Source organism: Caloenas nicobarica, chromosome 2 (assembly GCF_036013445.1).
Source record: "Caloenas nicobarica isolate bCalNic1 chromosome 2, bCalNic1.hap1, whole genome shotgun sequence".
Classification (NCBI taxonomy): domain Eukaryota; kingdom Metazoa; phylum Chordata; class Aves; order Columbiformes; family Columbidae; genus Caloenas; species Caloenas nicobarica.
The window spans coordinates 44,331,245-44,358,703 of NC_088246.1; the positions used below are offsets into that span (position 1 = coordinate 44,331,245).

Consider the following 27,459-nt stretch of genomic DNA (forward strand, 5'->3'; position numbering starts at 1 on the left):
AATGTTGTGTCATTAATTTCTAAAGCCCTCCTCAAAAAATCTTAACAAACTTATTAACTTGTTCATCTGCAGGACCATAAATTTGCAGGGATTGTTTCAGAGACTTGCTTATTCACCTCAAACCTGAACTGCTCTTTGAATGGCTTTCTAAACTAAGGTACCTACTCCAGTCAATAAACATTTCTGAACTGTTGCCAATAAAGTTTGGTGAAAAGTATGAATTGTTCCCACCAACCACAAGTTTGTACTTCTGATTAATAACTTATTGCCTGGATGTGTCCATGTGTAGTTTTTTTCAGCACAAATTTTGTTTGCCATTCTTTCAAATAGCAGACTGAAGGTCAGTGATATATTGTAGCTGTTTTGAAGAATGAGTACTCTCCTCTGACATTTTAGTGTACGCAGCTCCACAACTTCCAAGATGCTCTGGTTTGTATAACCATAACATGGATTCTGCACTTGGCATTATCCCCTGAATAATTCCATTATTAAGGAAGCTTGAAAACGAAATAATTTTTTTTTCCTTAACGTATTTGGCTATTATTTTGCACGCTCAGAATAGGGAATTGATTCTCTATATGCAAAATGGTTCACAATCACTATGCAAAGTCAACTCCTCACTGACTAATGTGGATGTTTTTGTGGTTTTTTGTGTTCAAAAAAACACCACCACACAGAGTGGAACAAATCAAACCAAATTACCTTAAAACAAATGAAAGAACACAAGATGATAGGAGGACAAAAAAAGTGTTGCTTTTTTTTTTTTTTTTTTAAAGAATATATGAAAAACACCTTTCCCCATCAAGTATGGGCTGAATGCAGTTTCCAGTATGCATGTTTTGCATCTCCTCTACAGAAATGTGCTTTCCGTCGCTGTTGTGGCAGTAGAGTATCAAAATCACTGAATCCTTCCATCTAACTATAGCAGTCTATGAATTTTCATCTGTGTGCATTTGATGAATTTTATTGCAAGACTACTAAACCTTATGTCATACAAAAATTCCAACAATATATTTACAGAAACATTAATAAATGCTTTTACTAGAACTTTGCTTTTGCTGCCACTAAATTTCATTGCCCAAGCTCTGAGGTATTCAACAGTACAGAATTTTGAACAGTTTGAAAATGAATAGGCAACAATATCATTTGTTACCAATGACAGAAACACTTTACTATTAGCCAGTATTCAGATAAATCACATTCTGTCTGGGCTTGTCTATGCTCAAAATATTGTCTGATATAACTCTGTCAGTATAGTCAGAATGCAATAACCTCCCTGTTGGATATAAAAACTATAGTACTGAAATGTAAACACCATATAACCTTATCCACATCATGATCTGCACTAATTTTTAAATAAACCAGACTCACAATCAAGGAAAGTTAACACTGATAGTAAATTTTACATAAAAAGAAGTTTTGGTACACACATTTTATCTCCAGCTGATATGCATCATCAGTCCTTTCTGGCTCCTTAACATCTAGAAAAATGGCCAGGGGCAGGGGAGAAGAAAAGATAAAGGTATGCTACATACAATGCTACCATTTAAAGCAGCTACTCTACTGCATTGTTAAGCTTGAACTGCTGTTACCAAAACGCAGGATCCCAACTGTGAGAATGGAAATATCACATTGCCATTTCAGAAAAGTAGACCAGGACTGAGTCTGTTGTAAAATCAGTCAATGCATTTTAGAAAACATTTAATAGCTGCAAATTTCTAGCCACTTCTGTTCTTTGTTCATGAGCCAATTAAAAAAAAAAATCCTTCACTTGAAATGCCAGTTGGTCAGCTCATCAAAAAAGCCTCACTGACAACACTAGAAAAGGGGCAAATGCCTAATTTATTTTACCTTTGACATATTATTGGCCTATTCTAACAAAAATAAGAAAGAACATGGTACTAAAAAGCAAACAACAACAAAAAAAATCCTGTCAAACAAAAAACACAGCCTTTTAAGAGCCAGATTCAGCAAAACTGAATCTCAAAATTTTCTGGAAATTTTCCGAAGCCTTATTCTAAAAGAGTATGTAAAATGGAGTCCTTTAGGAGCAACAGTATATCAAAGTGCTCATCTTAAAACATACACGCACACCTTACAATACAATAACTCTGCTTTCAACCCCAGCGACCAATTCAAGTATTGAGGAAGAATAGTTATATCCTCTACAAATTGTTAGTGCTTTCCAATAAAAGAAAAACTTTAATAAAAAGGCTTGCACTTTTCTTACAAAGACACATGCTGTTTTCTTCCTCTGGCAAATAAAATAAAAGCAGAGACAATAGCAAGGGCTAATTAGAATTATATTAGTCAGCTAAGGCCCAGCGTAGTCCCCATCTGTATCTGTGAAATTGAACTGCAAATCTTCAGGACCTCTGGAGAGCCATGCTTGTGTATCAAAGGGAATGCCTGGTGCTCAGACAACAAAACCCAGGCTATTTAATTTCAAAAATACAGCCCTACATAAAAGTCACAAAATGAGCTGCTGGCGTAAAGAGTGCAAACAACTATCTAGCTTTTATTTTGCCTGTGCTCAGCAACATACTTTCTCTAAAAGCAGGCAGTCTCCTGCCATCTCAGAGTAGATGGAAGGTCAGCAGGACCATGCAAAAAGCGTGACTGCAAAACTTCACTGTCTTTCAGTTTTCTTCAGCCCTTATTGTAACCACAGGTTTCACAAAACGTTTGAGGAAGTTACGAGACTCTCAAAGAGCATTTCATTATGAAAACTCCTAAAAGATATATCACTTAAAAAAAAAAGGGGGGGGGGGGGAGGGGAGGAAGGCAAAAAAGCACCAAGGTTTCCATTTGCCAGGCTCTGCACCAAACTGGACAAAGTGATCCCAGCAGAGGTAAGTGGATGCACTAGGGTGAGGGCTGCCAGGCCTTGCGTTCAGCTGCTCCTCCTCACTGCCCGAGGCTCAAGCTCTGGCACAATGCTTGCTGCAGCCGACACTATTTCCACAATGGTAATTAAACATGTGAAACAAACAGATCTAAAGTACGTGAGCCTCAAAGGGGCACAGCACCCAAGAGCAAGCTCATACCGTGAGAGACAACCAGAAGCAGCCTGGAGGGCTGAAAGGGGGATGACCAACACTTCGCACCGGCCCAGGGCCCCCTCAGGGGCGGGAGACGAGCCCACAGGGCTGCCCAGGGACGGCTGGCATCGCTGCTGCCTCCTGCCACAAACGCACCGCCCCGACAAGCGAGGGGCGTTGGAACCGTTAGAGCCGTTGGCGCGGCCCCTCGCGCGCTCAGGGGCTGGAGCACGCCCCCACCCTGCGGACTACGGCTCCCGGCAGACTCCGCTCCACAGGGCGCCCCGGCGCAGGGCACGGCGGGAGCGGTGCCGCCCCGCCAGCCCACACGCACTGCGGAGCCCTGGCGCGGCGCCGGCTGCCATCAGGGGAGGATCGCCGCTCATGAGAGCGCCCACGTGACTCACAAGCCTCGGCCTGATTAGAGCGAACCACCGCCAGTCACGGCCGCCCCTTTTTTACCCCACCAATGGCTGGCGGCGAGCGCAACCCCCTCTACGCGCGCTGCCACGCCTTCACGCCCGCGACTCCGATTGGCTGCGTGGGGCTCGCCCCGCCCCTTTTAAATACCTGTCGCTCTGTGACAGGTCGTCACGGAGTTCCTGTTAGCAGGACTACCGCGAGGATTGGTCCCTCCCCCCCCCCGCCATCCTCGCCTGCTCCTTGGAGCCCCGCCCCTGCGCCCGTAGCTCCTCCCGCGCCGCAGGGCGGCAATGTCAAACCGCTCGCTGGGCAGGACCCGACCCGCCAGCCCCCGCGCCTGCCCGCCCGCCCGCGCCTCCCTCCCGCCTGGCCCCTCGCGCGCGCACGCGCGGGGCGGCCGCAGCTCCCTGACGCCGGCCGCGCGCCCGCGCCTCTTCCCTCACCCTGCGCGCGCGGCCGCCGGCCCCTCCCCCCGCCTCGAGCCCAGCCCTCGCCTTCTCGGCCCCTCCTCCTTCCGTCACTGGCCCCGCCCCCGGGCTCGCGCACCGCCCCGGCCCCCTCCGCCCCGCCCGCCGGCCCCGCGCGCCGCACTGGGATGGTGACGGCGGCGGCGGCGGGAGCAGAGCGCGGCTGAGCGAGGAGGCGGCGGCGGCGGGGAGTCAGTGAGGACCCGCTGAGGGAGCGGGCGGGCTCCGCCCCTCCCCTGCCGAGCCTCCCTCCCCCTGCCCTTCCTCCCGCTCCCTCCCCCACCCCTCCTCCGCCTCCTCCCCGCACGCGCCAGGCGGAGAGGCTGCGAGGGAGCCCCGGGTACAACATGGCGGAGCACTCGGCCCCCGACAACAAGCACAAACCCGCCGCCAACTCCGTAGCGCTGCACAACAGCCGCGCTGGGGCGAGCGGCGGCGGCGCGGCGGCGGCGGCTGCCGGCGGCCCCCCGGCGGGCGGAGGCGGCCTGTCGGGGGGCCTGTCGCAGCCGGCGGGCTGGCAGTCGCTCCTCTCCTTCACCATCCTCTTCCTGGCCTGGCTGGCCGGCTTCAGCTCCCGGCTCTTCGCCGTCATCCGCTTCGAGAGCATCATCCACGAGTTCGACCCCTGGTGAGGGACTCGGCCGCCGCCGGACGGGACGGGACGGGCAGGCGGGAAAGCCGCCCGCTCACGGGGCGCGCCGCTGGCAGGCGCCGTGAGCCCCAGCGGATGAGGTGGGGGGGCGCCCTGCAGGCTTCCCCCGCTGCGGCCGTGGGCACGGCGGGAGGCCCCCCACCGCCCGCCCCCCGCTCCGCCACTTCGCGAACTTGCGCCCTGCCAGTTCCCCCGGCCGCCGGGCGGAGGGAGCCGAGAGCCGCGGCCGCCCTCAGAGGGAACGGGGGGCGGGAGGGAGGCGGTGCGGACGGGACACGCAGTGGCAGGTCCGAGCGAGCTCGGGGGGTCGCGGTGCGCGGGGACAAGGCGTGAGGGGCCGCCGTGGGGCGGGCGAGGGAAAGGAAGCGCCGGGCGCGATCGTCAGTGTCGGGCGCTGGGGTGTCCCCGCAGGGCGGGAGGGAGCGCGGCGGCGGAGACCCCCGGATCCGGCGGAGTTGTGCGAGCTGGAGGCGGTGGAGTTGCGGCAGGACCCTCCTGCACGCTGCCGAGGGGCGCGGGGAAAGTTGCGGCGCTGGCAGGAAAGTGGGGGTGCCAAACAGGGGTCGGGGGCTCCGGCCACCGCCGTCGTAATGGAACGGTTGTACCCAACGTGACCGACGTCCGGATCCGGGTCCTTGTGTCGCGCCGCTGGTCTCCAGGTGTGCGGTGCGGCTTCTCGGAGGGGTCTCCTCTAGAGCCCTTGTCGGCCGGGGAGGGAGGAGGGTGAGGAATGCACTTCGAGAAGTAATCTTCATAAAAGTGACTTGAGGGATTACGGTGAAATAGGTGACATTGATTTACTGCCAGGTGTTTCAAAGTGCGCTTCTGAGCCCAAGGACTTTTGCTGTTTCTCGTGCATCTTGATTTTTCTAAAGATTGCTTTCGCTCTCGTAGAAGCTGTCTGTTCTTTTCCCTGTTGGAGAGGACTGAAACCATTTTATGTATAACATCAAGAAATGCTGCACTTGTTCCTTGCAGCAAGGCAAAGATGACAGGACTTGTGGGGCAGTTTTTTCATGCAAAAAATGTGACACTGAATTTTTATATTAGTGGCTACTTCATCCTAAGAATCCGTGATTTTTTTTTTTTAGAACTTTAAATAGGGCAAGCCACAGATGACTTTAGAAAAATGAATTCTCTGCTTTTATCTTAAAATTTTATGTCTCGAGTCTTCTTGCTAATCTCATGAAGGAAGAAGATGCTTCATTTTGAAATGCATGGTAGATACTGTGTTAAACTTAATCTTAAATTGTTACTGAAACTGTACTTATTTTCAAAGCATGCACTTCACTCTGATAGTTTCAAAAGCACAACTTCCTCTTTTCTCGTTGATTTTCCCCCTCTCACTCCCCCCAATGTAATCCATTCACAAATCATGGCTCAGAATAGTGGATAGAGAACAAGGAATTGCTTTGTTTTTAAATGCTGAAGTAACATACGCTTTGTGATGTGAAAGCCAAATATCTCAAAATATCTTCAAAACATCAAGTAATTGCCCATAATTTAAGTGTTTTTCTCCAAACAGAAATGAATGGAAGGAATGTGACCTTTCAATTAATGAAGTTAAAACAAGGGGAGCACAGTTAAACACATCTATAATGAGGCTATGAACCCCAGGTTGTGTCCTCTGGAATAGTTCTCAGTTTCTTCTAATCTAAATTTAAGCAAAACACTTTTCTTTCTATGATCACTTTCTTTTATTAAGTATGCAACTTACAATTTTTACAACTTTATCTAATTTTACAATAAAGATTCATCCTTGTTGGATAAATGGAAATATTACAGTGTTGAGTTACGTAACTTTTGTTACAAAGCCTTGAAAGATATTTTGAAAAGGTGCTGTGGGAGTTAAGTTCATAGCTGTGATCTGATTGTAAAGATAAACTTCTGGTTTAAGCAGTGTGTAAGCTGATACAAAGTCATCTTTCTGAGTATACAGACAGAAAACCTTGCTGCCTATGCTGCTGTATGTACCTTTGCTAATTAGAGAAGAGACAAAGTTGACAGAACTTATTGATTTTAATGCACGTCTGTGAGAAGCAGTTGAAATGTCAAGAATCATGCCAGTGTCATGTTGCTGCATGCCAGAAATGGTAGAGGCAAATGCACTTAAGTTAATTAGTAGGAAAGAGAACCTAAAATGGTAGAAAGAAAGGAAAAACAAAGGACTCTCTCTGTTGCATCAGCAATATTCCTGAAAGAGTGGAAAATGATGTTACTCCTAAATACTGTTGAGTAACGAGGTAGGAGTGTTTTTTCACAGTTTTAAGGGTCTTACAAGTCTGAATCTAATGTGGGAAAGGAGCTTATGAAAAGAGATTAGAAGCAGTCCTCTGTTTTTTTTAACCACTTCTTTAGCAGCTTGTCCAGGTAAATTGGATTTCTGTTTTGTTTTTTGGGGTTTTTTTTAGGACAGTGGCCATAGTCTTTGCTGGTGAAACATTTCTGTAGTTTTCTCCATTTCTTTGGCTTTTTCTGACAAGTTTGCATGAGACATCTTGCAATGTCACCTATTCTCTATTATTCATTTTGTGATCAAGAGAGGAAGCTGAGTTATATTTGATAACCTGAAGAGCATTAGGCAAATCTATTGTTTTTTGAATGGAAAAATATTGTTGCTTCTAAGGTGTAGAAGGCTTTCTTATTTACTTAGGAATCCAGTTTGCTGGTATGGACATAAGAAATTTAGGAGATCTGGGGTAGGAAGAAAGTGAAATTTGCCTTGGGTTTTCTGCACATTAGTGGAATCAAGTATTATTTTTTTCTAACAGCCCTTTCAAGCTGCATTTCTGACAGTAAAGTTCGGTTTTGATTTGGGGGTGGGAGGTTTGCCTGTTTTGTAAAACTAACCTCCTAAACTTACTCCAGTTGACATTTCTTCCAGAAATGACCCAAATGTAGTACAATAGGCCAAGGCAGTAGAGAGAGGACAGCTTTTGCTTTTGATCTCCATTATAAAACAATGCCTATGTGAGGAAAAAATAAACTGGTATTTTGAGGTCACCATACCATCACTTACAAACTTGTAACCTGTTTGTTATTCCTAGCATTATTGTTTTGTTTTGTTTTTCCACAGTGAATACCTCTTTCATATAGTGTCGCCACTCTATTTTTATTTCTCATGCCGTGTTTATTTTCCATACTTGAGTTGGTCCAGAGGCTTTGAAAAATGTATATGATTTTCGTCAGCTCCTAGGTCAGGTGAGCCAATACATGAAGTCAGTCAGTCAGCATTGACTTAAAGCTGTGCCATTGACAGGCCTCTAGCATTTAATTTCAGGATTTCATTGTCAGGCCAAGAACTTGAAACATGGACGGTGATGGTACCTCAGGATGGACAGGTTTTGTGTCTGAAATTTGGTTCCTCTGTTGATTGATTTGGCAGCTGAATGGATCAAGAGCATTATCTGAATCATCAATCATATCCCATGACATTAGATCAAACTTCTGTCTTTCCCTGGGAATTTTAACAGTTTGCTGCACACCAGATTAACACCATTTACTTTAAAAGTGAATGAGCTGGGTTAAGCTGGAAATGCAGAAGCTCATGTGTCTGATCCATGAGACCTCTCTGTAGCAGTTTTCATATGCAGGATCCAACGCCAGTGCCATCTTTGTTACATTTGCTCACCTGCTACTGCCAGAAATGTTGTCTCCTGCTGTCCTGCCAGTTCCTGGTACTGAACAGCACTACCACAACCTCATGTACATCTTTGCCTCTTCCAAACCGATGTCATTGATCGCGCAAACCACCAGCTTTTTAACTGTCATCAAGGTGACCGTTGTTTATCATTCCTCACTGAGATAATATAATTGTGCTAGTGGGAAATATGGTGTGTGTATATATATGATAGCGATCCACTTTCTTGTCACTGATACCATCATCTACCATTAGTGGGCTTTGGTGAATGAGGATGAACTGGTGAAAATAAGCATAAGGTCGGTGTGATTGTTTGCATTCCAGAAGTAGACAGGTTAAAGAAGTTAGGATTTTTTCTTGAGCACAGCCAAAAAGACAGGTTTTGCTAGGCTCAAAACATGTTTGCTAGATGGATTCTTGAGCTGTTATGAACTTTTTTCATTAATGAAAACTTAAATTAACACCTATAAATAAGATATGAAAGCTTCATTAAAAGGAAGTGTGGCTCAAGTGAACATTAGAAGTGGTGTATGGAATTGATCGAACACTAGAGGTTGTGTAAATGTATTGTTTTTGTTGAGAGAGACTAACGTAGGTTTGTGTGTTGTAGTTAGCTGATCTGATGGTTGCCTTTTGGAGTGGGAGTTCTCTGTCACCCACTGTGCAGTCCTGCTTTTTTCTTTGTACATGCTCTAAAGCACTCGTGGTGGGTTGATTCACTGAGGTAAATTGTCAAAAAGCTCTAACATTTTAGTTCCCCGAGCCTGCCCACCATCAGTTTTTGTATTGTAGTTTAGTTTCTTGTTGTTGAGGAAGAATATGAATGTAGGAAGGGAATGTAAATAGCAACTGATTTTAGAGGGTATACTGGGATTGGGTGATAGGGTGGAGACGTATACATATAAAAACAGAGCATGTAAGACCCTGGAGCAAGAGGAGTGACGAAGGGTATGTAGCAGTGAATGAAACGACCTTAAGGTGTTGTTCATAAGAAGAAAAAAAATAAATCATGTGAAGAGGATGACAGAATTTATAATCTCAATTAAAAATGCCTAATCTATAGGATATGGGCAGATGTGGCCTACCCAGATAGTTTTATCTGGCCATAGCTTACCTGGTAGTTACTCTTTTTACTGGGTAAATAGCAGGTTGCATAGAAAATGTGTTCTTCTGGAGGGGTGGCTGCCACTGTCATCTCCAAACTGCTGTCTTTCTGGAACCTTTCAGCCCATCACATAATCTTGTTGAAGGCAAGTACATGAACATGAATCTGTTTAGGAAACGTTTCCTACCGACTTTAGGATTTTTTTCCCAAATGCTTCCTTTTGTTTATAATCTTCGACAACTTCCAGACATGGGGAAAGCATTTGGTTCTGGTCCAGTTTGAATATAATAACTTTGGATTGATTCTGAGATGTTTCAAATGTCATGAGATTCGTAATAAAAACTTACTACAGTGTTTTCATTCACAAGCTTTTTGTTTTTCTGAAATGAGAAGTATTCAATTTATTTCTATTTTATAGGGATATATTTTAAAAGATTTTGTACTTGCAGTTAATGAACAGTTGGATTAAGTATTTTGTGACTTTTTTCTACATGTAAGATTTAGACATTACATTTGAATGATAAAAATTGTTTACACTCTAGCAACATTACTAATTTTAGCAGGATTTCAGGTAGCCAGATAGCTCAAACTCCTTTCTGCAGTTTTATTGTAGTAGGAAAAATATTCTAGCATACTCTCCAAATCTGATTTAGCAGGGCCTTTGTGTTCAGGAAGGGCAAGTTTAGAGATTTTTATATTCTTGGAGAATAGCCTGCCACCTATCTTCCCCTTCCCCCTTTCTAATAAGGAAGATCCAGATCAGGCATCTTTTTTGATCAGTTCTCTTGCAACATGACATGGGTTGAGAAACACTCTTAGCACAGGTCAGTCTCTGGCTTTTTCTAGGTTATAAGTCCTGTATGTCCAGGGACTTGAACAGACTTTACTTGTTTAGGTACTTGAAGGGTGCTGTTTTGAAGCTAAGTAAGGTTTTCTAGAAGGTTGATACAGAATTAGCAGTCAAGAAGTTGTGCACTTGACTGTACTGAACTTTTCTGCTGCTTAGGAAATTGCAGAAATAGGTAAATACTGGAAATCTAATGGAAGGAGGACAGTCTGGAAGAAGAACACTGAGCAGAGTTGGAGGCATTGCAGAAAATACACTTTGTGAGTGGAGAGACCTCAGGCTAGATATGATCAGTTAGACTGATGCAGCTGAAAAGTAGTTCACAATGTGGCCTCATAACATTCGTGTAAGAGCAAACCTCTGCTCCATCTCTACTATTGTTTTCTACGATCTTTACTTAGTGGGTAGTGTTTGTTTCCTCACTTGCACAACTTTTAATTGGAGTGAAGACCTCATCAGACTTCATGTGGGTGCAGTAATGGGGTTATGCATGAGAGGGTAGGAGGGGCAGTGTTCATAGAACATGTGCAGACTATGGTTAAGTACAGAGACTATCCCGACAGTCTTCTTTTGGAAACATGGGAGGTGAGACAAAATGCTTGCAAAGTGTCCACCCTTTTCTTGATTTGTGGATAGCAGAATGAAACTTGAAAAAGAAAATGTATTGGAATGTTTTACGTAGGCTGGATTGAACTGAGCCAGCAAGTTTAGCTTTTAATGTCATGATTTTTTTAAAATGGTGTTCAGCAAATACAAACACTTGACTAGCTAGAGCAAATTCTGTGATGAAAATCCTTGAATGGACTTTTCCTGGCAGATATCCTATTATTTGAGCAGCTTAATATGTTCTGTTTTTTAAACAGAAATTTGATTTGATTACATAGGGTTAGAGTGGTTTATAAAGGTTACCTTTTGCTTCCTATCATAATTCTCTCTCTAATAGTCTCTCGTTTTGGCAGCCAGTAATCTTAATACTCATGTTTTTAAATCTGTTTCATGTTGAACTGGTGAGGGAAGGAGAGAAGAACAATTTTGGACAGTAAAGCTAGCAGGAAAGTTAAAAATCTTATAGGTACTAATAGTTTTCTTCTAAATGGGTTGAGAGTAGGCTGAGTTTAGGGAGGTGCCTTTGCTGTTCCACAAGGGTCTCTTCCAATTCAGTCAGGTATTTCCCATTTAATGTCTGTCTGTGCATGTGCTGCAGAGTTTTCCTCCTTAATTTTGGAAAATTCTATTCTTGCAAGCCCTTTGAGGTACATTTGTACTGACATTTAGGGCTAATCCTGAGGGCTTCTTTCTACTTAGCAGAGCCATTAAAGCTGTTGCTTTTGGAGCCTGTGAAGCCTTCACCCTGTAGCAGGGCATGTGCACATGTTTTTATTATTATTAACTCCTTAGCAAAGCTTCTTCTAACCATCAGTCTTCCCACTTGCTCAGAGAGCAAAGTGAACTTAGGATGAGTATTAGGACAAGTATTGGTATTGTCTTCCTGTGCTTTACATCCGCAATAAATTTCATAGTATGTCCAAGGGACAGACTTGATTTCCAGCCCTGTAGCTGAGCAGAGCTTGTGATCTTTATCTGAGCTGTCGCTGGGAATCAAGCTGAGCTATTTTTAATGTGGGTAGTGGGTAGGTCTGGGCTTGAGAGGTACCATGAAATTGACCCTAATGCTGCACCACACCTTAAGTAAGTTGAAGCAGCAGCCTGAGGAATTAATTTGTTAAGGGTATAGATACAAACAAAATTGATTGGCTTCTGTATTTCTCAACTTACTGCTGCTTTCCCAGGGCAAAAGCTCCTTTGGCATATGGAGAATTAAATGCTTCCTATACTTCAAAAATTCTTGCTATTAAGTGAGGCAATATCCCCATGCTTTAGAAAGAGAAATGGTCTGTTTTAAACAAGGAATAACTGAGAGTTTGTCCATGAGTGCTTGTAAGAGCAGGAAACAGCATTTAAAATGTCTGTCTGCTATGGGAGACCCAAGTCCAGTACCATATGCTACTTTTTAAAGAGCCTGTCTAAAATAAATGAGTGGGGTATGTGGACTGTAATGATAATTACTTCCAGGTGTTACAGTGATTATCATATCATTTTCTGTGGCAATTGATTTGTATGGGTTATGTTAGTTTGTTAGTTAAAGAGCAGGTTGGTGTTTTGTTCAGCTGAAAATCTACGAATTTTCAAAACTTCCCTCCCTTGAAACAAACAAAACCCTTGGGAAACTACCTTGCAACTGAGGATGCAAGTTTGGTTTGATTATTGATTTTTGTCAGTGTTCTTAATGGAATTGCTGTTATCTTCTAGACTGTTTTACACAGTATTACTTACATTTGTTTAAAAAGACTGGCTCACTGTATGCATGGGCACCATCTATCCTATTTGTTGAATGGTAAATGGGTTTTGCAGAAGGGAAAAATAGCATGTAGTTTTGTAATTTTAAACTGTTCTAGCACATGTGGCTGGACAGCCAACATTTTGTGAGTTCTTTGCTTTATTTTTTTCAGTCTCTGCATTCATTTTTTTTGCAATTGTTATACTAAAAATGGTAGCCAACTTCTTTAACTCCAAGGAGTGTGATTATTTTTATTCCTGTCTTCCTAGTAGATGGATATTTTAAGGAAATGTAGGTATGGAAAGCACCTGTTTGAGGATGCAGCTGACTGGGAAGACCACATGTTGAACAGAATACTTGTGTGCTATAGCCGGAGGATTCGAAAATATTGCAATGTGTTCTCTTAATGCAGAAGCAAAACATAAAAAAACAAGCCTACTTGTCCTGAATACTATTTTTTTGTCTATGTTCAACAAGCTTTTTTTTTTTTTCTGTAGTTTATTGCATATGTTGAATGTGCTTCCTTCCTGTGCTAAATTTATACCAAGCAGCATTTGGAAGTTCAGCTGAATAACTTAGAATTTCATAAATATTGTTTGGAATATATATCTTGAAAAAGGCGGTTTCATCTTTGTTGAAATATTTAAAGTTTATAATTATGGTATTAAAGGCCTTTAAAATGCCTTTAATTCTTTCTCAGACAATAGATAAAATGCCTTGAAGTTGAAGTTCTTCTAATTTAGAAAGTCAGCAAAACAGAAATGGAGCTTTGGCATTATTATATTGATGTTAACCAGGGAAGTAAATGGGCATCTCTTTGGCTTGCTTTACTGTAGAACAAGAGTAATGAAAACCAATGCAGTGTTTGAGTTTTCCAAGAAGTTTTGTAATGCTACTGTGTTTTAACCATTTTATCTTATACAGGTGACTAGAATGATTTACCTAATGCCAAATGTCTCAAGTAATATTTGAAAAACTGTTGCATATGTCTCACAATTCATTTTACTCTGTAACAGTTTTAATCTTTCATTTGCCAAATAGAAAATGGATTTTGACACTGGAGAGACTACCTTTCACATTTTGCAGCAGTATCTTAATTTGTGATGTCTCAGGTCAGCTAGTAATGACAAATGTAATTTTTCTCCTATGTCCAAACACATCCAGGAGCCAAGGAATTTTTAGTGCTCTGATTTTGTAATCTGCCACTACTTCACCAACTCTCACCCCATCCTCCCACAGTAAAGCCCAATTTTTTGCTTGGGAGAAGACTGGAATATATGTTTGGTGTCAAAGATATAATGACTGTTTCACCACTGAATTTTATTTTCTAGTTTTTGCTTTCGTAAGCCAACTTCAGTGTGCCTTTTTCCTTGTGCTTCCATCATACTCTTGTTTCAACACAACATTCTTACCTGTGCACATCGTGGTACAGTGCCATCTTCTGTCTTCTTTAAGGGCTATCTTCAAGAAAAAAAAAGGCACAGAACAGCTTTAAATCTTAACTGCATGGTACTTTTTCCTGGGAAGTTAAGCAATGTTGTCTTATATCTCAGTATCTAATATGCTGTACTGGAGTACCTGTGGATATCATTTGTGTGTTGGAAAACACAGGGAAGATGATTTCTTTGAGAACCTCCAGGAAGCTGCTGTGGCTGACAAGATGGCGCTTCAGAGTGTTTTGAGTAAAACCTGACTCTGAATATCTATAATATGAAGCTGCTGCTAAGCTTGTCTTCTCCAGTATTAATTGACCTTATTTGCATCTAATCAAGTGGAGCAGTTCTCCTGAATTTCCCATCATCTGCTGGACATTTCCTGGGATAGTTTTCTGCTGTCTTGACAAGTTAGGGCAACTCGCAGAAATCTGATAAGTGCAGGTGTCAGGATCTGCAGCTAGATGCAGAGAGAGGGAAACTTCCATTTTCCAGTGGCAGTGAGCTACTATATTGGCACATCTTGTACCCTGATCCGATCTCAAGTATCCATGAGTTCTCTGACCAACAGGCCATGGGTTACTGAGGGGTGAACATATCAGTAGTTTCTGTTAAAACTCTTCTGCTGTGCTGTAACTGTTCTAAAGTTCGGCAAGGCAAAAAAAAATTGTCATTGCTTAAATGGTTATATGGGATGTTTGGGATCTAGAGCCGAAATCTTTTTATGAATCAGGAAGGCTAACTCTAGTTTTTTAATTTAAATGCACATTTGTGGAGAGAGAGTTGAGAAGGCATACAGTCTGGTGGGGATTAAAGTGTGAAAGATCCTGGAACAGGCCGATTTAATTCATGTCTGGAGAGCAAGGAGAGACGATTTGGGATTATGTGACCTAAAAACTATCTCTTGAGAACTTCTGCTGGGTCTTGTCCAACAACTCTCAGGTACCCCCTGCAATACAACTTTTTTCAACCCCACCTGAACTGCAGCTGAACCTCTTGCTTTAGTATCCTCCTTTCTTTTTCATGGGCAACCAGATGTTCATTTTGCCTTACACCATTTTATATGGCAATGGGGTAATACATGGTAACTCAAGTCAGTACTTGTTATTTAATAAAATGGCATTAGATATTAAACTCGTCCCTTTTACTGTTCATTAATATAAGACACAAGGGCTACAGCTACCGAACTATATACTAATATGGCCTGCTGGTCAAGGGGATGATGTGTTTTGGAAAGGCCATTCTCCTGGAGATAAGGTAGACGAGGCTATGGTGCGTGTATTCTGTGAATATTTCTGTAATAGCATTTGTGTCAGAAAGGCATCACAGCTTCAAAGCGTGTGTGTGTGATACTAAGCCTAGCTCATCTTAACAGTGTTCCCCCACCTCCATATTTTATTGTATTTTCTTTTTGTTTAAAGCCCCTTTAAGGTCACTTCTAAACATTAATTGGATTTTCCTAAAATGACAGAGGAGCACAGTGAAATAGTTTGGTAGTTACAATATCATAACACTAAGCAATACTAGAAATTCCATCATATAATGAGAAAATGTGTAACTTTAATTTCACATTGTACATGGCAGGAATTTAATATTAATTGTAAATACTGTCTTAAATGCTGAGCACTGTAGTCACTGCATTGCACTAAATCTTGAGTGTTTCTCTGACGATACCTAATAAAAAGCAAATAATGTTTTGTTATTACACTTTTGTGTTTCTTGTGCGTAGTCTTTAAAGAAGCACTGGTAACCATTAAGTACAATTCTTAAGAGGTTGAATTAAATTCAGTGAAAAAATGCATTTTTTAGATGTAGACTTATTTGAAACCGTATGAAAGATACAGAATGAATGTAGTGGATAACTGATTGCTTGCCATACTTATTTCAGAATAAATCAGACATTGAAAGTGGATCAAGAATGCAAAATATAGTTAGAAAGGAATTACAGTCTGTATACTGTAGGAAAGGATGAATACCACTTTCTGTTGTCACGTACTTTCCTGGTCTTTGTTTATTTTATTGGTGACATCCTATATTCCCAAATCAGTTTCCTCCAGTGTGAGAATATGCAGTCACTTTGCAAACAGCTGGAAGTCTTTCTGCCCGCAGCTGGAGACCACATCCCTTTTGTTGGACTGTATTAATAGGTCATGTGAGTACTCCTAATCTAATTCAGAGAAAAATCAGGTGAAATAGTTAGTTTAGATCATCATTAGAGTGGTTTGCTTTTTAGCTGTGATTCAAGCTAATTTGTTCAGTTTGGGAACGGAACCTGATTAGGGCTGCTTCTGCACTCCTTTTGACTAGCAAAGGTCAGTTAAAAGTTAACTGCCACAGTTAAATTTGGGTGAGTGTGTAATTCAGTACTAGGCATCCTGGAGTTGTGAATCCTTTCTTTTTTTCTGCAAACCCTGGGCATGTTGTTTGGTTTGTTCTGCAGATAGCTATATATATAGGTCTATATACATACATACTCGCAGTAGAAAATCACCTGATCCCTGCTACAAGCCTGATGAATGCCATATTTATGTCTATTTGTGCCAGGTTACTCAAGGGTTAAGCAGAATTTGAGCAGACATATTTAAGTTAGGTAAAATTAGATCTTTAACCCAGCAGCAATCACTGGACAGAAATTGTTCTAGTTAGACTGTTTGGTTCTGCTCTGATGCTTTGTATTATCCACTCTGAAATATTAAAGTAAAGAGTCAGTAGGTCAATATTGCAACAGATGTAGCTGTGCAGGTGCACTGTGAGAGGTCCAGCTTCTTGGACTAAACATAATCTACATACAGAAAGGACAATAAGGACAATTGAAAGAAAGCATGGTCAGAGAATTCAGGTAACTGAGGGCTAGTTGCAAGAGGAAGAATAGCAGGTGCATTAAGAAATGTACTAAAGAGCAAATATTTAAGGAATATTGGATGAAACACTTTTAACTTGCTAAACTGACTTAGACTGCTGATATGCAAACACAACACTGTAGATTCTTTTAATTTCTGTGAGCTAACAAAAAGCTATGTAGACGTAATATGTACAGAGTGCTTTGATATCTAATGTCTGATTCTGGCTGGACCTACTCTTTCTCATGTTACATGGAAGTTCAAGCAACGGGCTGTTGATTGTTGAGGAGTGAACAATAGTTTCTGCTAAAGATCATCTAGGTTCTATAACTGTTTAAATGTTCCGCCAGAAACAAGATTGTCATTGCTTAAATATTATTTATGTTGGGGATGTTGGGAATGCTGGGGATCAAGAGCCTTTTTAAGGGTCCTGTTTACTTTTTACCATGTCTTGTATTTTACAGGGTAGAAACGGTCTGCCAGGCCACCTTGTGTCCAGATCGATTCCTTAAATATCACTTAATGGGAAGTGATTATGAAGTTGGTTCAACTGCATTTTGGTGTAGCCAGTACTTCCACAATTACCACTGCATTGTAGCATATAGATGGCTTTATTACGTAATAGAGATGATGACTGTGTCACATACTCCTAAATAGTTATAATAAAGTACCAGCAACTAATAAGAAATATTCTTCATTTTACTCTATATTTCATACTATTAAAAAAACTAGTATTTTTTTCTGAGTGCACATTATATCTTGCTATAAAATAGCAGGTAGTATGTTTGATATCAGTGTAATAAGTCCACTATAGTTGTTTAGGTGTTACAGGTTGCTTTATCCTGTAGCAGGAGACCATGAAAAAAGTGACTTGGGAGCTAGCAGTCATCTGTTTCCAGTCACTTCTTGTGAAGCGGTCATGTTCAGCCCATTAATTATCACAGAATATTTTGCTTCTTCAAATATATTATTCAGCTAATTGCCTTTTGAATTCCTTTCTGCTGACCAGATCCTCATGTACTAGCCTTTGACTTAGAAGGTCCTAAAGTTAAGCTGCCTCTGTCATGTTAAAAACTAGTACAGCATGAATTTGTTTCATCCAGAAGAAACATCCTTCTTAAACACATTCGTGAATTTGGTGCAAAGTCTTCAGAATTGCAAGATGCAAAGTTAATGCGCCACACAATAGCCTAATAATACTCAGAAAGAAAAAGACACAACACTATAGTGCCTTTTGAGTTGATGGTAGTTAATATTGTATTGAGCAGAGAAGTAATGCCTTTCAAGAAGTTGATGCTGCCAAAGGATATGGAACCAATATTGCCATCAGTATTGATGCCAGTCATAGCGTAGTATCTGCAGTGAAGTATATGTCCAGTAGAGAAGGAAATCAGCATTCAATTTTCCCCTGTAGGAATTTTGAATGATTCTGTTTGCATTTTATCGTTGAAACCTCTTGGGAATTTTGACTGTCTCAAGGAAAAATGTCATCACTTTACTCTTAGGCCTAAAATGTTGTTAAATGTTATGAATGGTAGACTTCACTGGCAATGTATGTCTTTTAGTATTGATAAAACTAACACTTTTCTTTACAAGTTGCCTTGAGAAATGGAATAGTTTAGAAGCAAGACAGAAAAGAGTCATGAAGAAGCCTAATAGGCATCAGAGGAAGTGTCTGAAACTGTAGGCAGATATACGCCCACTACAGTGATGATGGGAAGCATATTGTGGCTTCAGATGTGATATGTTGTGTGAAAAGTGTAAGCCGTGGTCATGGAATGCTTTAAAAAGCTTGCCGCTCTTTAGCAAAAATATTGAAGATGCCCTGGGCGCTCTGAAGAAGTTAGAGTGACTATATGCTCCAAGTAGAATTTCATATCATTAAGCTACTGGCAGCATGCAATTCCTGATTTTAGCACTTGCTGAGCGTAACATCTTATTTCAAGCAGTGAAAATACCATGCCAAGTAGTGGCAGTAGGAATGCTGTAATCCTTCTTAAACACATTGGGGACATTCTCATATTCTTAATGGTTATTCTATAGCCATTCTTGTATCCTTCGGGATTTCCATTCAGCATGGTTGAATGCTGGACCTGAAAAAACAGGTGCCCTTCTGGTTGTGCCATCCATCTTTTTTTCTTTTTTTCTGCCTGGACTTTCTCCTGTTCTTCCCTATCAGGGATTATTCTAATGGTATTACAAACAGGAGGAGTTTCGTTGCTTGGCTGGATTCCAGGACAGAAACATCTTCCTCCCTTGACTCAGAATTTCCATCTTTTCTGAAGCTGAGTGGCCAGGTCACTGCAGAACTTCTTGCCATTTTATTACTTCAGCATACTAACTAGCCTTTGTATAGCCCAGAAGTTTTCATCACATTTTTCTGAATGTTTGTTCAGAATTGGGAAATCCGAAATCAAAACCAAAATCATGACCAGTTTTGAACCTGAGGAAACTCAGAATGATAGTACTGCTGCCAGTTCTCTTATCAAACATTAGACTTCTAGTTAACAGTGAACTTGAAGGATGTGTTTATCTCTTTTCAAATAGACCTACTTGCAACAAAACCCCTAAAGATCAGTTGGGTCTCTGTAAGTGTAGGGCACTCTTGGGAGCTTTTACCAAATACTTGATATTAGTTGAGGCTTATCTCAGAATAGAAAGAGTAGTTACATATCCATATATTTTTAGATAAAATAATGAAAACTAAACCATCAAAAATTACATATTTAACCCCCTAAAAAGTCCGAATTAGGACAATATTAAATTCTACATCAGAAAAGGTTTTATTTTTACTTTCTTGTGGGCTTAACAATTGTCTTTCAATCACCTTCCGTAAGAACTGTGCAAATGTGTTCCATGTCCCTTGTGAAAGACTGGGTAGTTAATGTGTTCATGACTCTTGGGGTTTTGTTGTCCAGTGAGGGGCAGAAGCTCCAGTTCAGTGTGCAAAGTGATAACATCTTCCACATAAAACAGTGGTAGGTGAGCATCTAGAGAAATTCCAGAAAAAAAAGATTTGTGGACACGTAAGTACTTGATTATATGTAAATGTTATAACTGGGGACAATTCATGCAGTGTATCTTTATGTTTGTATTAGATTTAAGACCTCATAAAGCCATTCTGCTGACATCAGTGTAAGTTAAAGAGAAACGAACATCAGATTTTTCTGACATAAAATTGCCAGATTGCTCTTCCATTTTGCAGAGGTATGTTGGTTTTGGCTTAGGTAAATGGTGGACCACCCTGTGCCTCACTGGTTCTTACACATGTAGAGCTCACTATATATTTTCTCCATTCTTACCGTGAGGTCTGTTAATACTTTGGGGTTGGGTTGTGGGCAATAGGAAAGGCTCTTTACCTGTCATAAATACTTTTGCCTACAGGTATTGCTGGTGCAAAATTCTAATCTTGATTAGTTGAAACTGGCTTAAATGTCCATACTTACTTTCCAAGGTTATAAGCTCAACAAAAGTAAGCTTTTTCATGAAGAGAAATACTGCTGTAGTGAGTTGAATTAATTATGTGATTGATGGGCTACTGTACTTCCATTTTAAAAACTATACACAAAGCTCATTGTGGTAGTTGCTTATTTGTAGATACAGACTTCAGAATAAGATTTTCAGGATGTTGTGCTTGTTAGTATAATATGTAGGCAAGCGGGTGGTTTAAAATTTAATATGGAATACTGTATATATGTTTCTTCATTTCAGTGGAAGTTACTGAACTTTCTCATTAGATTTTCCATAGAAGTGTTGCACTGAATAAATTCTTCCTTTGGATGCAAAGAATATGTCGGATATGGAGTCAATCTGCAACTATCTTTTGCAAGAATCTAGACTTGCCATCTCTAATTAGATGCTGTATGGCAGAATTGATTCTGTAATCTACATTTGCATTAAAAACGGACTCCTAGAATTGCTCAGATAGCTTGTAACATTCGCAGTTAGTTTGTATCATGTCATTTTTCTGAGTTTGCAGATGTGAAAATTGTCTGCATCTGCAGCTGAAGACTTTTGGAGCACAGAAGCCTTTATAATTGCAGGCTTAGAAAATATTCAACAGATTCTGCTAGTAAGGAGATTACATATTCTCAGATGGCTATAAAATGCCAGATAAAAAGTGTAGATGATGGGGCAATAATAGCATGAAATTGATAGGGTTTTTGACAGTCAACATTCCCACCAGGACCGGCACTCTGATCTTGTGTTCTGTTGTAATGGGAGGGTCAAATGAATTCCATCACCATCAGTGTAATTTGCTTTAAATGTTGTTAAGAACTGGATGAAGTAACTGCATTGCTGCACATGTGCTCTTTTCCTATATGTTCTTGCTTTCTCAGTAGGCTAAATTTTATTTGAATGTTCATCTTAAATAGTACTTTTGGGAAGGATATACTAAACTTAGAATGTCAAAGCCATAGACGTCTTCTTATAAATATAGCAGTAATTGTTGCTGTGAGGTGCTGGAGAATTCTATAGCTCCCAGATAGAGCAAGTGATCACTGTGACTAGCATTAACTAGTCATCTTACAGCATTACCTTGCATCATCAAAAAGCGGTTAATAGGATAGAATAAAAATCAAACCTAAGTGTGAGCAGATAGTTAAGATTATGTATTAATAGTACATAACATAACTGAAAACTTTAGAGGCTTTATTTTGCAAATTGCCTAGTTAAGCTTTCCAAATTAATGTAGCTACTAAAAGAAAAATTATGCCTCTGCTCAGTTACTTTGCTGTTGCTGCTTGTGCTCTGTTCTATGCTGAATTTGAAATATACTGTGAAAATGAGAACCATATCTTTATTAACTCTTCTTCAGTTGTCTACTGAACCAACTGTAATATACTTATCTCCAATAGTGCCACAAAATTAATGGTGCCATTCATAGAGCACTCTTGTGATCATTAGGGCATGCTCCAAAAGGCTCAAACTACAATACCAGCCTAATTTGGTGGTTGGAACTTGTGAGTTCTGAAATGTACAAAGATTTAGTATTGTTTGATGATTCCTTTAAAGCTTAGCTTGGAGGAGGAGACAGTTCGAAGTACAGACCTGACAGAAAGAGGCAAGGAGAACAGCAGAGCATCACTTTTCCTCCTAGAACGTCAGCTAAAATAAGAAAAGTCAACGCTCACTGGTGTTAGTCAGTCAGGTCCTTAAGAGCTTTTCTGTGCTGAATGTTAGCAAGTGTGTATCATCTTCACAACATGGACTGAGAGCTTCAATATTCATCTCAGTTTTTCAAGCTAGGTTTTAATTAGGCATGCACTTCACATAATTTTGTTCTTTATTCTTCTCAGATCTGTCTCAAATTGACTTGCCTTCAAGGGATGAGGGGGAATCTTGGGAGATGGATGAACAGTTCCCAAACCTTGAGATCAGATGAGTGTGAGGGTTGAGGTCGGGAGAAAAGGGATCCTTTCCTTCAGTCTGGTCCTTGTTTTTAGTGCTGCATCCTCTTTAGTCACTGTAACCAGCAGCATACTCCAGTTCCTGTGTCTCCTTGGCTAATGTCTAGCCAGTCAGAAAGAAGGTTGGATAAAAATCCTAAATATCACCTATTCTTGCTGCTGCTGGAGATGGAAGAACTGGGGAAGGCAGTGACACCTAAGCCAGAAATGCAACCCCTACCCAGCACTGGCTTTTGTTGTCTCCATTCTGATTCCTCCTTGAGATGCAGCCCCTAAATCTCCAGGATGCAGACATAGGCAAAGGCAGCACTTTTTCTGATATTTACCAGTGCTATTTTCTACCCCTGTGAAACCTATACATAGTTGTAGATACTGTGACTACTGCTGTAGAAAAACAATACCACCGTACTGTGTTTCAAACACAGTTTGAAAAGAACCAAGATAGTAAGAAGGTTGTGTGATTATGATTGGCAATACTCACTGTTAGAGGCTCTCTCCGTTCTGGCCAAAAGGGAAGCAGTTTTACAAGGTTCGGGCTTGTCCCTGTAGGAGTAGAGCATTATGGAGTGGGCAGGCGATATCAGAGCATAACACTGGCCTCATATGAGTGCTAGACCATACTGTTGTCTCGTGCACTACGTACACATTACTGCCCATTGCTGCCCCTTTGTCAATGCCTGAAGCTGACTTTGATATGTAGCATTACTCATTAAGGTTCCCTTTATGTATGCATATGTTTATATTTACATTTTAACTTATTTTTGTTTGCAGGTTACCTAGTGGGAGGCAAAGTGAGTGCTGTTTTGTTTTAGTCAACTGAGGTGCTGTAGTTAAGCTTCTAAACCCTTTTTTTTTTAGGTTTCTATGGTCAGGTTATTTCTCGTTCTCACCTATAGGTCTTACAGTAAAAAGTTAATGTATCTATAGTATTGCTAATAATTTCAGCTATAAAGACACGCCCAGCTGCCTCTGCATGCCTTAATTAGTGGCAAAAGAATCAACAGATTTTTGAAAGAAGGGGTTAATAGATTTGTATCTATCCAAAAAGTATATTAGGAGCGAAGATTAAATTTTCACCTCTTAAGTGGTAGAAGTAGAATGTTGTTATGTTGGATTTCAATTTTGGGTAGTAATTCATTCTTATTAAAGACTTAATGGGATGCTGCCAAAGCGTAGGACAGTTGTTTGCATCCTTCTGAAGTCAGTTATGAAGCTCTACTAGTTCGAAACATGAGGAGAATGTCAATATGCATTCTTCTTGCCCATTTTTTTTGTTTAACTAAGCTTTTAATACTCTGAAAGTAAGCATTAGTCATACTTTCGTAACCTCTGTGAGTTTGAATCATGATTTAAAAATTTGAAAGTGATGCATGTTAGTAAATATCTTTCTTGTTTCATTTTTAAAGTTCTAGGTTAACAATGTTGACTGGGTTTTCAGTGCGTTTTAAGTCCGTCCATAGCTGGCTGGACTGTATGCACCCTGTGCAACTCAGAACTCCTGCTTTGTCTCGTATCGTGCTGCAGGCACTTGGCACTAAACAAATTAACAGTAGACCTTGCTATACTAAGATAAGAAGCTAATTTTACAGGTACAGCTTTTCATAAATCACATTATAGCTGACAGTTCAGAACCAGAGAATTAATTAATATTTAGAAATCTAGTCAAGTGGGAATAGTTGCAGGCTTATGGGAAACAAATGTCACATTGCTGTTTGATACAAAGATTTCTAGGTCAGAACGACTGATGTTTGTGTGAATTTTCTTATATAAACATGACTAATTACTATTTAAAGTCCACAGTTTTATCACTTAATATATCCTATATAACTGTTTATTTAACATGTGAGTGTTCTTGAAAATACTGCACTCTATTTTTTATTTACTTACTGTTAATGTCACTTGACTGATGCTGTGATAGCGTAGTCGTTGGTAACACACAAGTTTGCTGACATCTGGACCTGAATTTCAATTCTTTTTGTTCTTTCACTGTGTAGATGAAGAAATTTGCTCATAACCTCTGTGTGGTTTTACTTCAGATATTAGACTTGTACTGATTAAACAAGTAGGAACTTGATGAGTCTTACAGTCTTGAATGACATGAGCATTATTCTGTTGAAAATAATTAGTTCAAAGTAAACCTGTGATATTTTGGGAACCCTAGATGTACAAAAGAATTTGATGTAGTCTTAAAATTTGTGTTAGAAGTGATGCATGTTACGGAGGTAAATGTATACCTTCATAAAATAGACAAATTGAAAAATACACATACACTTTTCTAGTCTTGAATACTGTCTTTGGAAGTCTTCACGGCTTATCTAGCCTGTTGTCTGTTACGGTATTCCATTTAGTCTTCTGAACTTCTGCTTAACTAATGAATATAATCTTTACTACTTCTTTAATTAATGAATTTAACATTGTTATCTAAATTCCAATTAGAATATCTGTTAGGAGGGTTGGGTTTGTGGATGTTGCTTGTATCGGAAGTGGTGTTCACCCAGGCTTTTCTAAGCCCAAACTGCCTTTACAAAACTTTACAGCTTCAATACCTGTAGCCTTGTTAGCTTGGTTTTTGAGTGATGATGAAAGAGATGCAGTTTGGGTTAACATGCCGTTCTCACAGCAGTCTGATACCTCATTTGAAGGATTAATGAACTTCGTAATAGTTGAAAGGTTTTGCTATCTGAGGTTTGAGAACTTGGAAAAAATATGTGCCAGAAAATGCCTCAATGGCAATCCATCAATGTTTTTTACTGGTGTATAGGCAACATGGAAGACTGAACTGAAGGGTTGCATGGGAGGGCTTTTGTACTACAAGAGATTTTCTGCAGCAGAGAACGTACAAGGTTTGAAGATGAAACTTCATCTACATGGATTCTACGTTGTATAGATTCTTATTGATTGAAAGAAGGGAATTTGTCAAGGCCATTAATTTCACAGTGTGAACAGACTGATTCCCTTCATTGCATATTATTACATTATGTCACCCCTCAATGTTACATGAAATAAAGCAGATGTCCTGGGTAGCTATCCTGTCTCAGAATGGGAGTCTTGCATTGATTCTTCCATGGTCTTAATTCTGCTTAAGTGGTATTCTGTGTGTGGTAAATAGTTGGTTGATAGACTATATGTGAAAACTAGCTTTAAAAGGGAATGCAGAATGACAGACGTGTTTGTCAGAATGATAGAAAATTTTTTAATGTTTACCAAAAAAACCCAAAAATGTAACGTTTCATCTGCGTGTATACATTGGTTGTAGAAATGAAGAAAATATAATGGTTAGTAACTGAGAGCTTAGTAAATGACTTTAAAACTCTATAGATTTAGAGAGGACCATTGTACTTACATACTAAATGAGTATATAAGTTTAATTACTTCCTAGGTCTTAGAAAACAGATTGCTTAAGATATGCCTAAAACTTGGGTTCTTGATTTTTATCTCCCCCCGCTTCTTTTCCTCTTTCGTTCTAGGTTTAACTACAGATCAACACATCATCTTGCATCCCATGGGTTTTATGAATTTTTAAATTGGTTTGATGAAAGAGCATGGTATCCACTGGGAAGAATAGTAGGTGGAACTGTAAGTATTGTAATAAAAACTTACTTTGCAGTAAGGTTTTTTTTGAACTTCGAATACAAATTCAACATTGATAAAAGGAGAACTGTAATAAAATATGCTTTTAATTGTCAAATTGCTGCAGAGGGAATAGCAAGATGTTTTTGATTTTTAGCTGCAGGAACTAAGACAGTAATTCAACATGCTTTAGTCTTTATCTAAGTCTTTATCTTTATCATGCTTTATCTTTATCTATCAGCATACTGTGGACAAGAAACACAGAACTGAGTTTTACTTCCTTACATATAGACTTCTGATAGTAATAAATAAGGGTATTATGATTCCTGTAATTTTAGTGCATGAAATGAAAAAAGAAATACAACTTTTTTTGAAAAACAGTTACATAAATCTCTTGAAGCACAAGTTTTAATGTAGTGGTATATACTGAGTGGACTTCATGTGTGTATGGAAAATCTTAGGATTTCACTGGGAAAAGACCTTTTGAAATTAAATCAGCAGGGTACCTGTATGAAGCATTGGGAGTGTGTAGAATAGGTATGGATGCAAGTTACAAGACAGGAAAGGTGTATAAAACAATATTATGAAATTAGAATACAAATATTGTTCATCGGTAGAATAGCTTTAGTAATACCAAGTAACACAACCAGGTGTTAATGTGTGAAAGTGTGTTAAAACTTTTTAAATTATAGCACATACCACTTAAATGCATTTACTAAGGTTTTTGTAACAATTAGATCACTATGTGTTTTAGTATCTTCGAGATACTTGAGACTCTTCTTTTGTAACATATATATATGTGTGTTTTTTCCATACTTTACATATAGTAAAAACCCTTAGGAAATAGAATTGAAATGTTGATTGCATACATTATTTTGCAAGTCACATGGTATATTATGTTTTAAGAGTTTATCTTGAAAACCAGCCCTCCAGGATATATGCAAGGGAACATTCTGTCATCTGTTAATTTAATTTAGTACAACACCCTTCTTAGCCTTTGAAAGAAACTAAGGCAGATGAAGTGCATATTAACTTTTCTAGTACATATTGTTTTTTCTAATGTTGGTACATGTGGGAGGGTAGAATTCCTATTAAGAATATTTTAAAGTTCTCCAATATTCTGTGATGAGTTCAGTAGATTTGTGTAAGTCCGTACTACCTTTCCTGGAGGACATCTTAATTCAATTTTATAGGACTTCGTTTTAATCCTTCCTATCCAGAGATGTCTATGGATGTCCTGCAAATATGTAATACTCAAGTGACTGTCCATCAGCTTTTCAGATAAAAAAAATCTTGTTGATGCACATTTTCTTTTTCCATGGGTAACAAGAGGTGAAAGAATAGCATGGTATACTTTGGAGGAAAATGGATAGAGCTGGGAAATGTGGTTAGGTTTCTTGTTGTCTTAGGATTTGAGGGATTGTTTTTTTTCTTAAAGCTGTTAGCTGGCTTGAAATTCTCTTGCAAACATTTGCTTCTGCTTCGATACCTTAACAACAAATTCTTCTCATTATATGATAAATGTCAGGCAAGATAGGATATTATCTGTATGCTGCTTATTCATTTGCAGAATGGATTATATGTAATTGTTAGCATTTGGATAAAATTTAAAGAATCTCTGGTATTCAGCACTGTTGTCAAAACGTGATTAAAGTAGCATTAAAATAATTCCATTAGCTTTACCTGTTCGCT

The 27,459-nt window shown here is 40.0% G+C and overlaps 1 protein-coding gene across 1 annotated transcript in view; it reads left to right on the plus strand.

The window, feature by feature from the left end:
• Positions 1–4,188: 4,188 nt before the first annotated feature.
• The window catches only part of STT3B (STT3 oligosaccharyltransferase complex catalytic subunit B), a 52,042-nt gene continuing 28,771 nt past the window's right edge, over positions 4,189–27,459 (plus strand). Inside the window, exons 1-2 of the mRNA XM_065629181.1 lie at positions 4,189–4,559; positions 25,665–25,773. Of these exons, the coding sequence (XP_065485253.1) occupies positions 4,279–4,559; positions 25,665–25,773 (390 nt within the window). The 5' untranslated portion in view covers positions 4,189–4,278. The remainder of the gene's footprint in view (positions 4,560–25,664; positions 25,774–27,459) is intronic.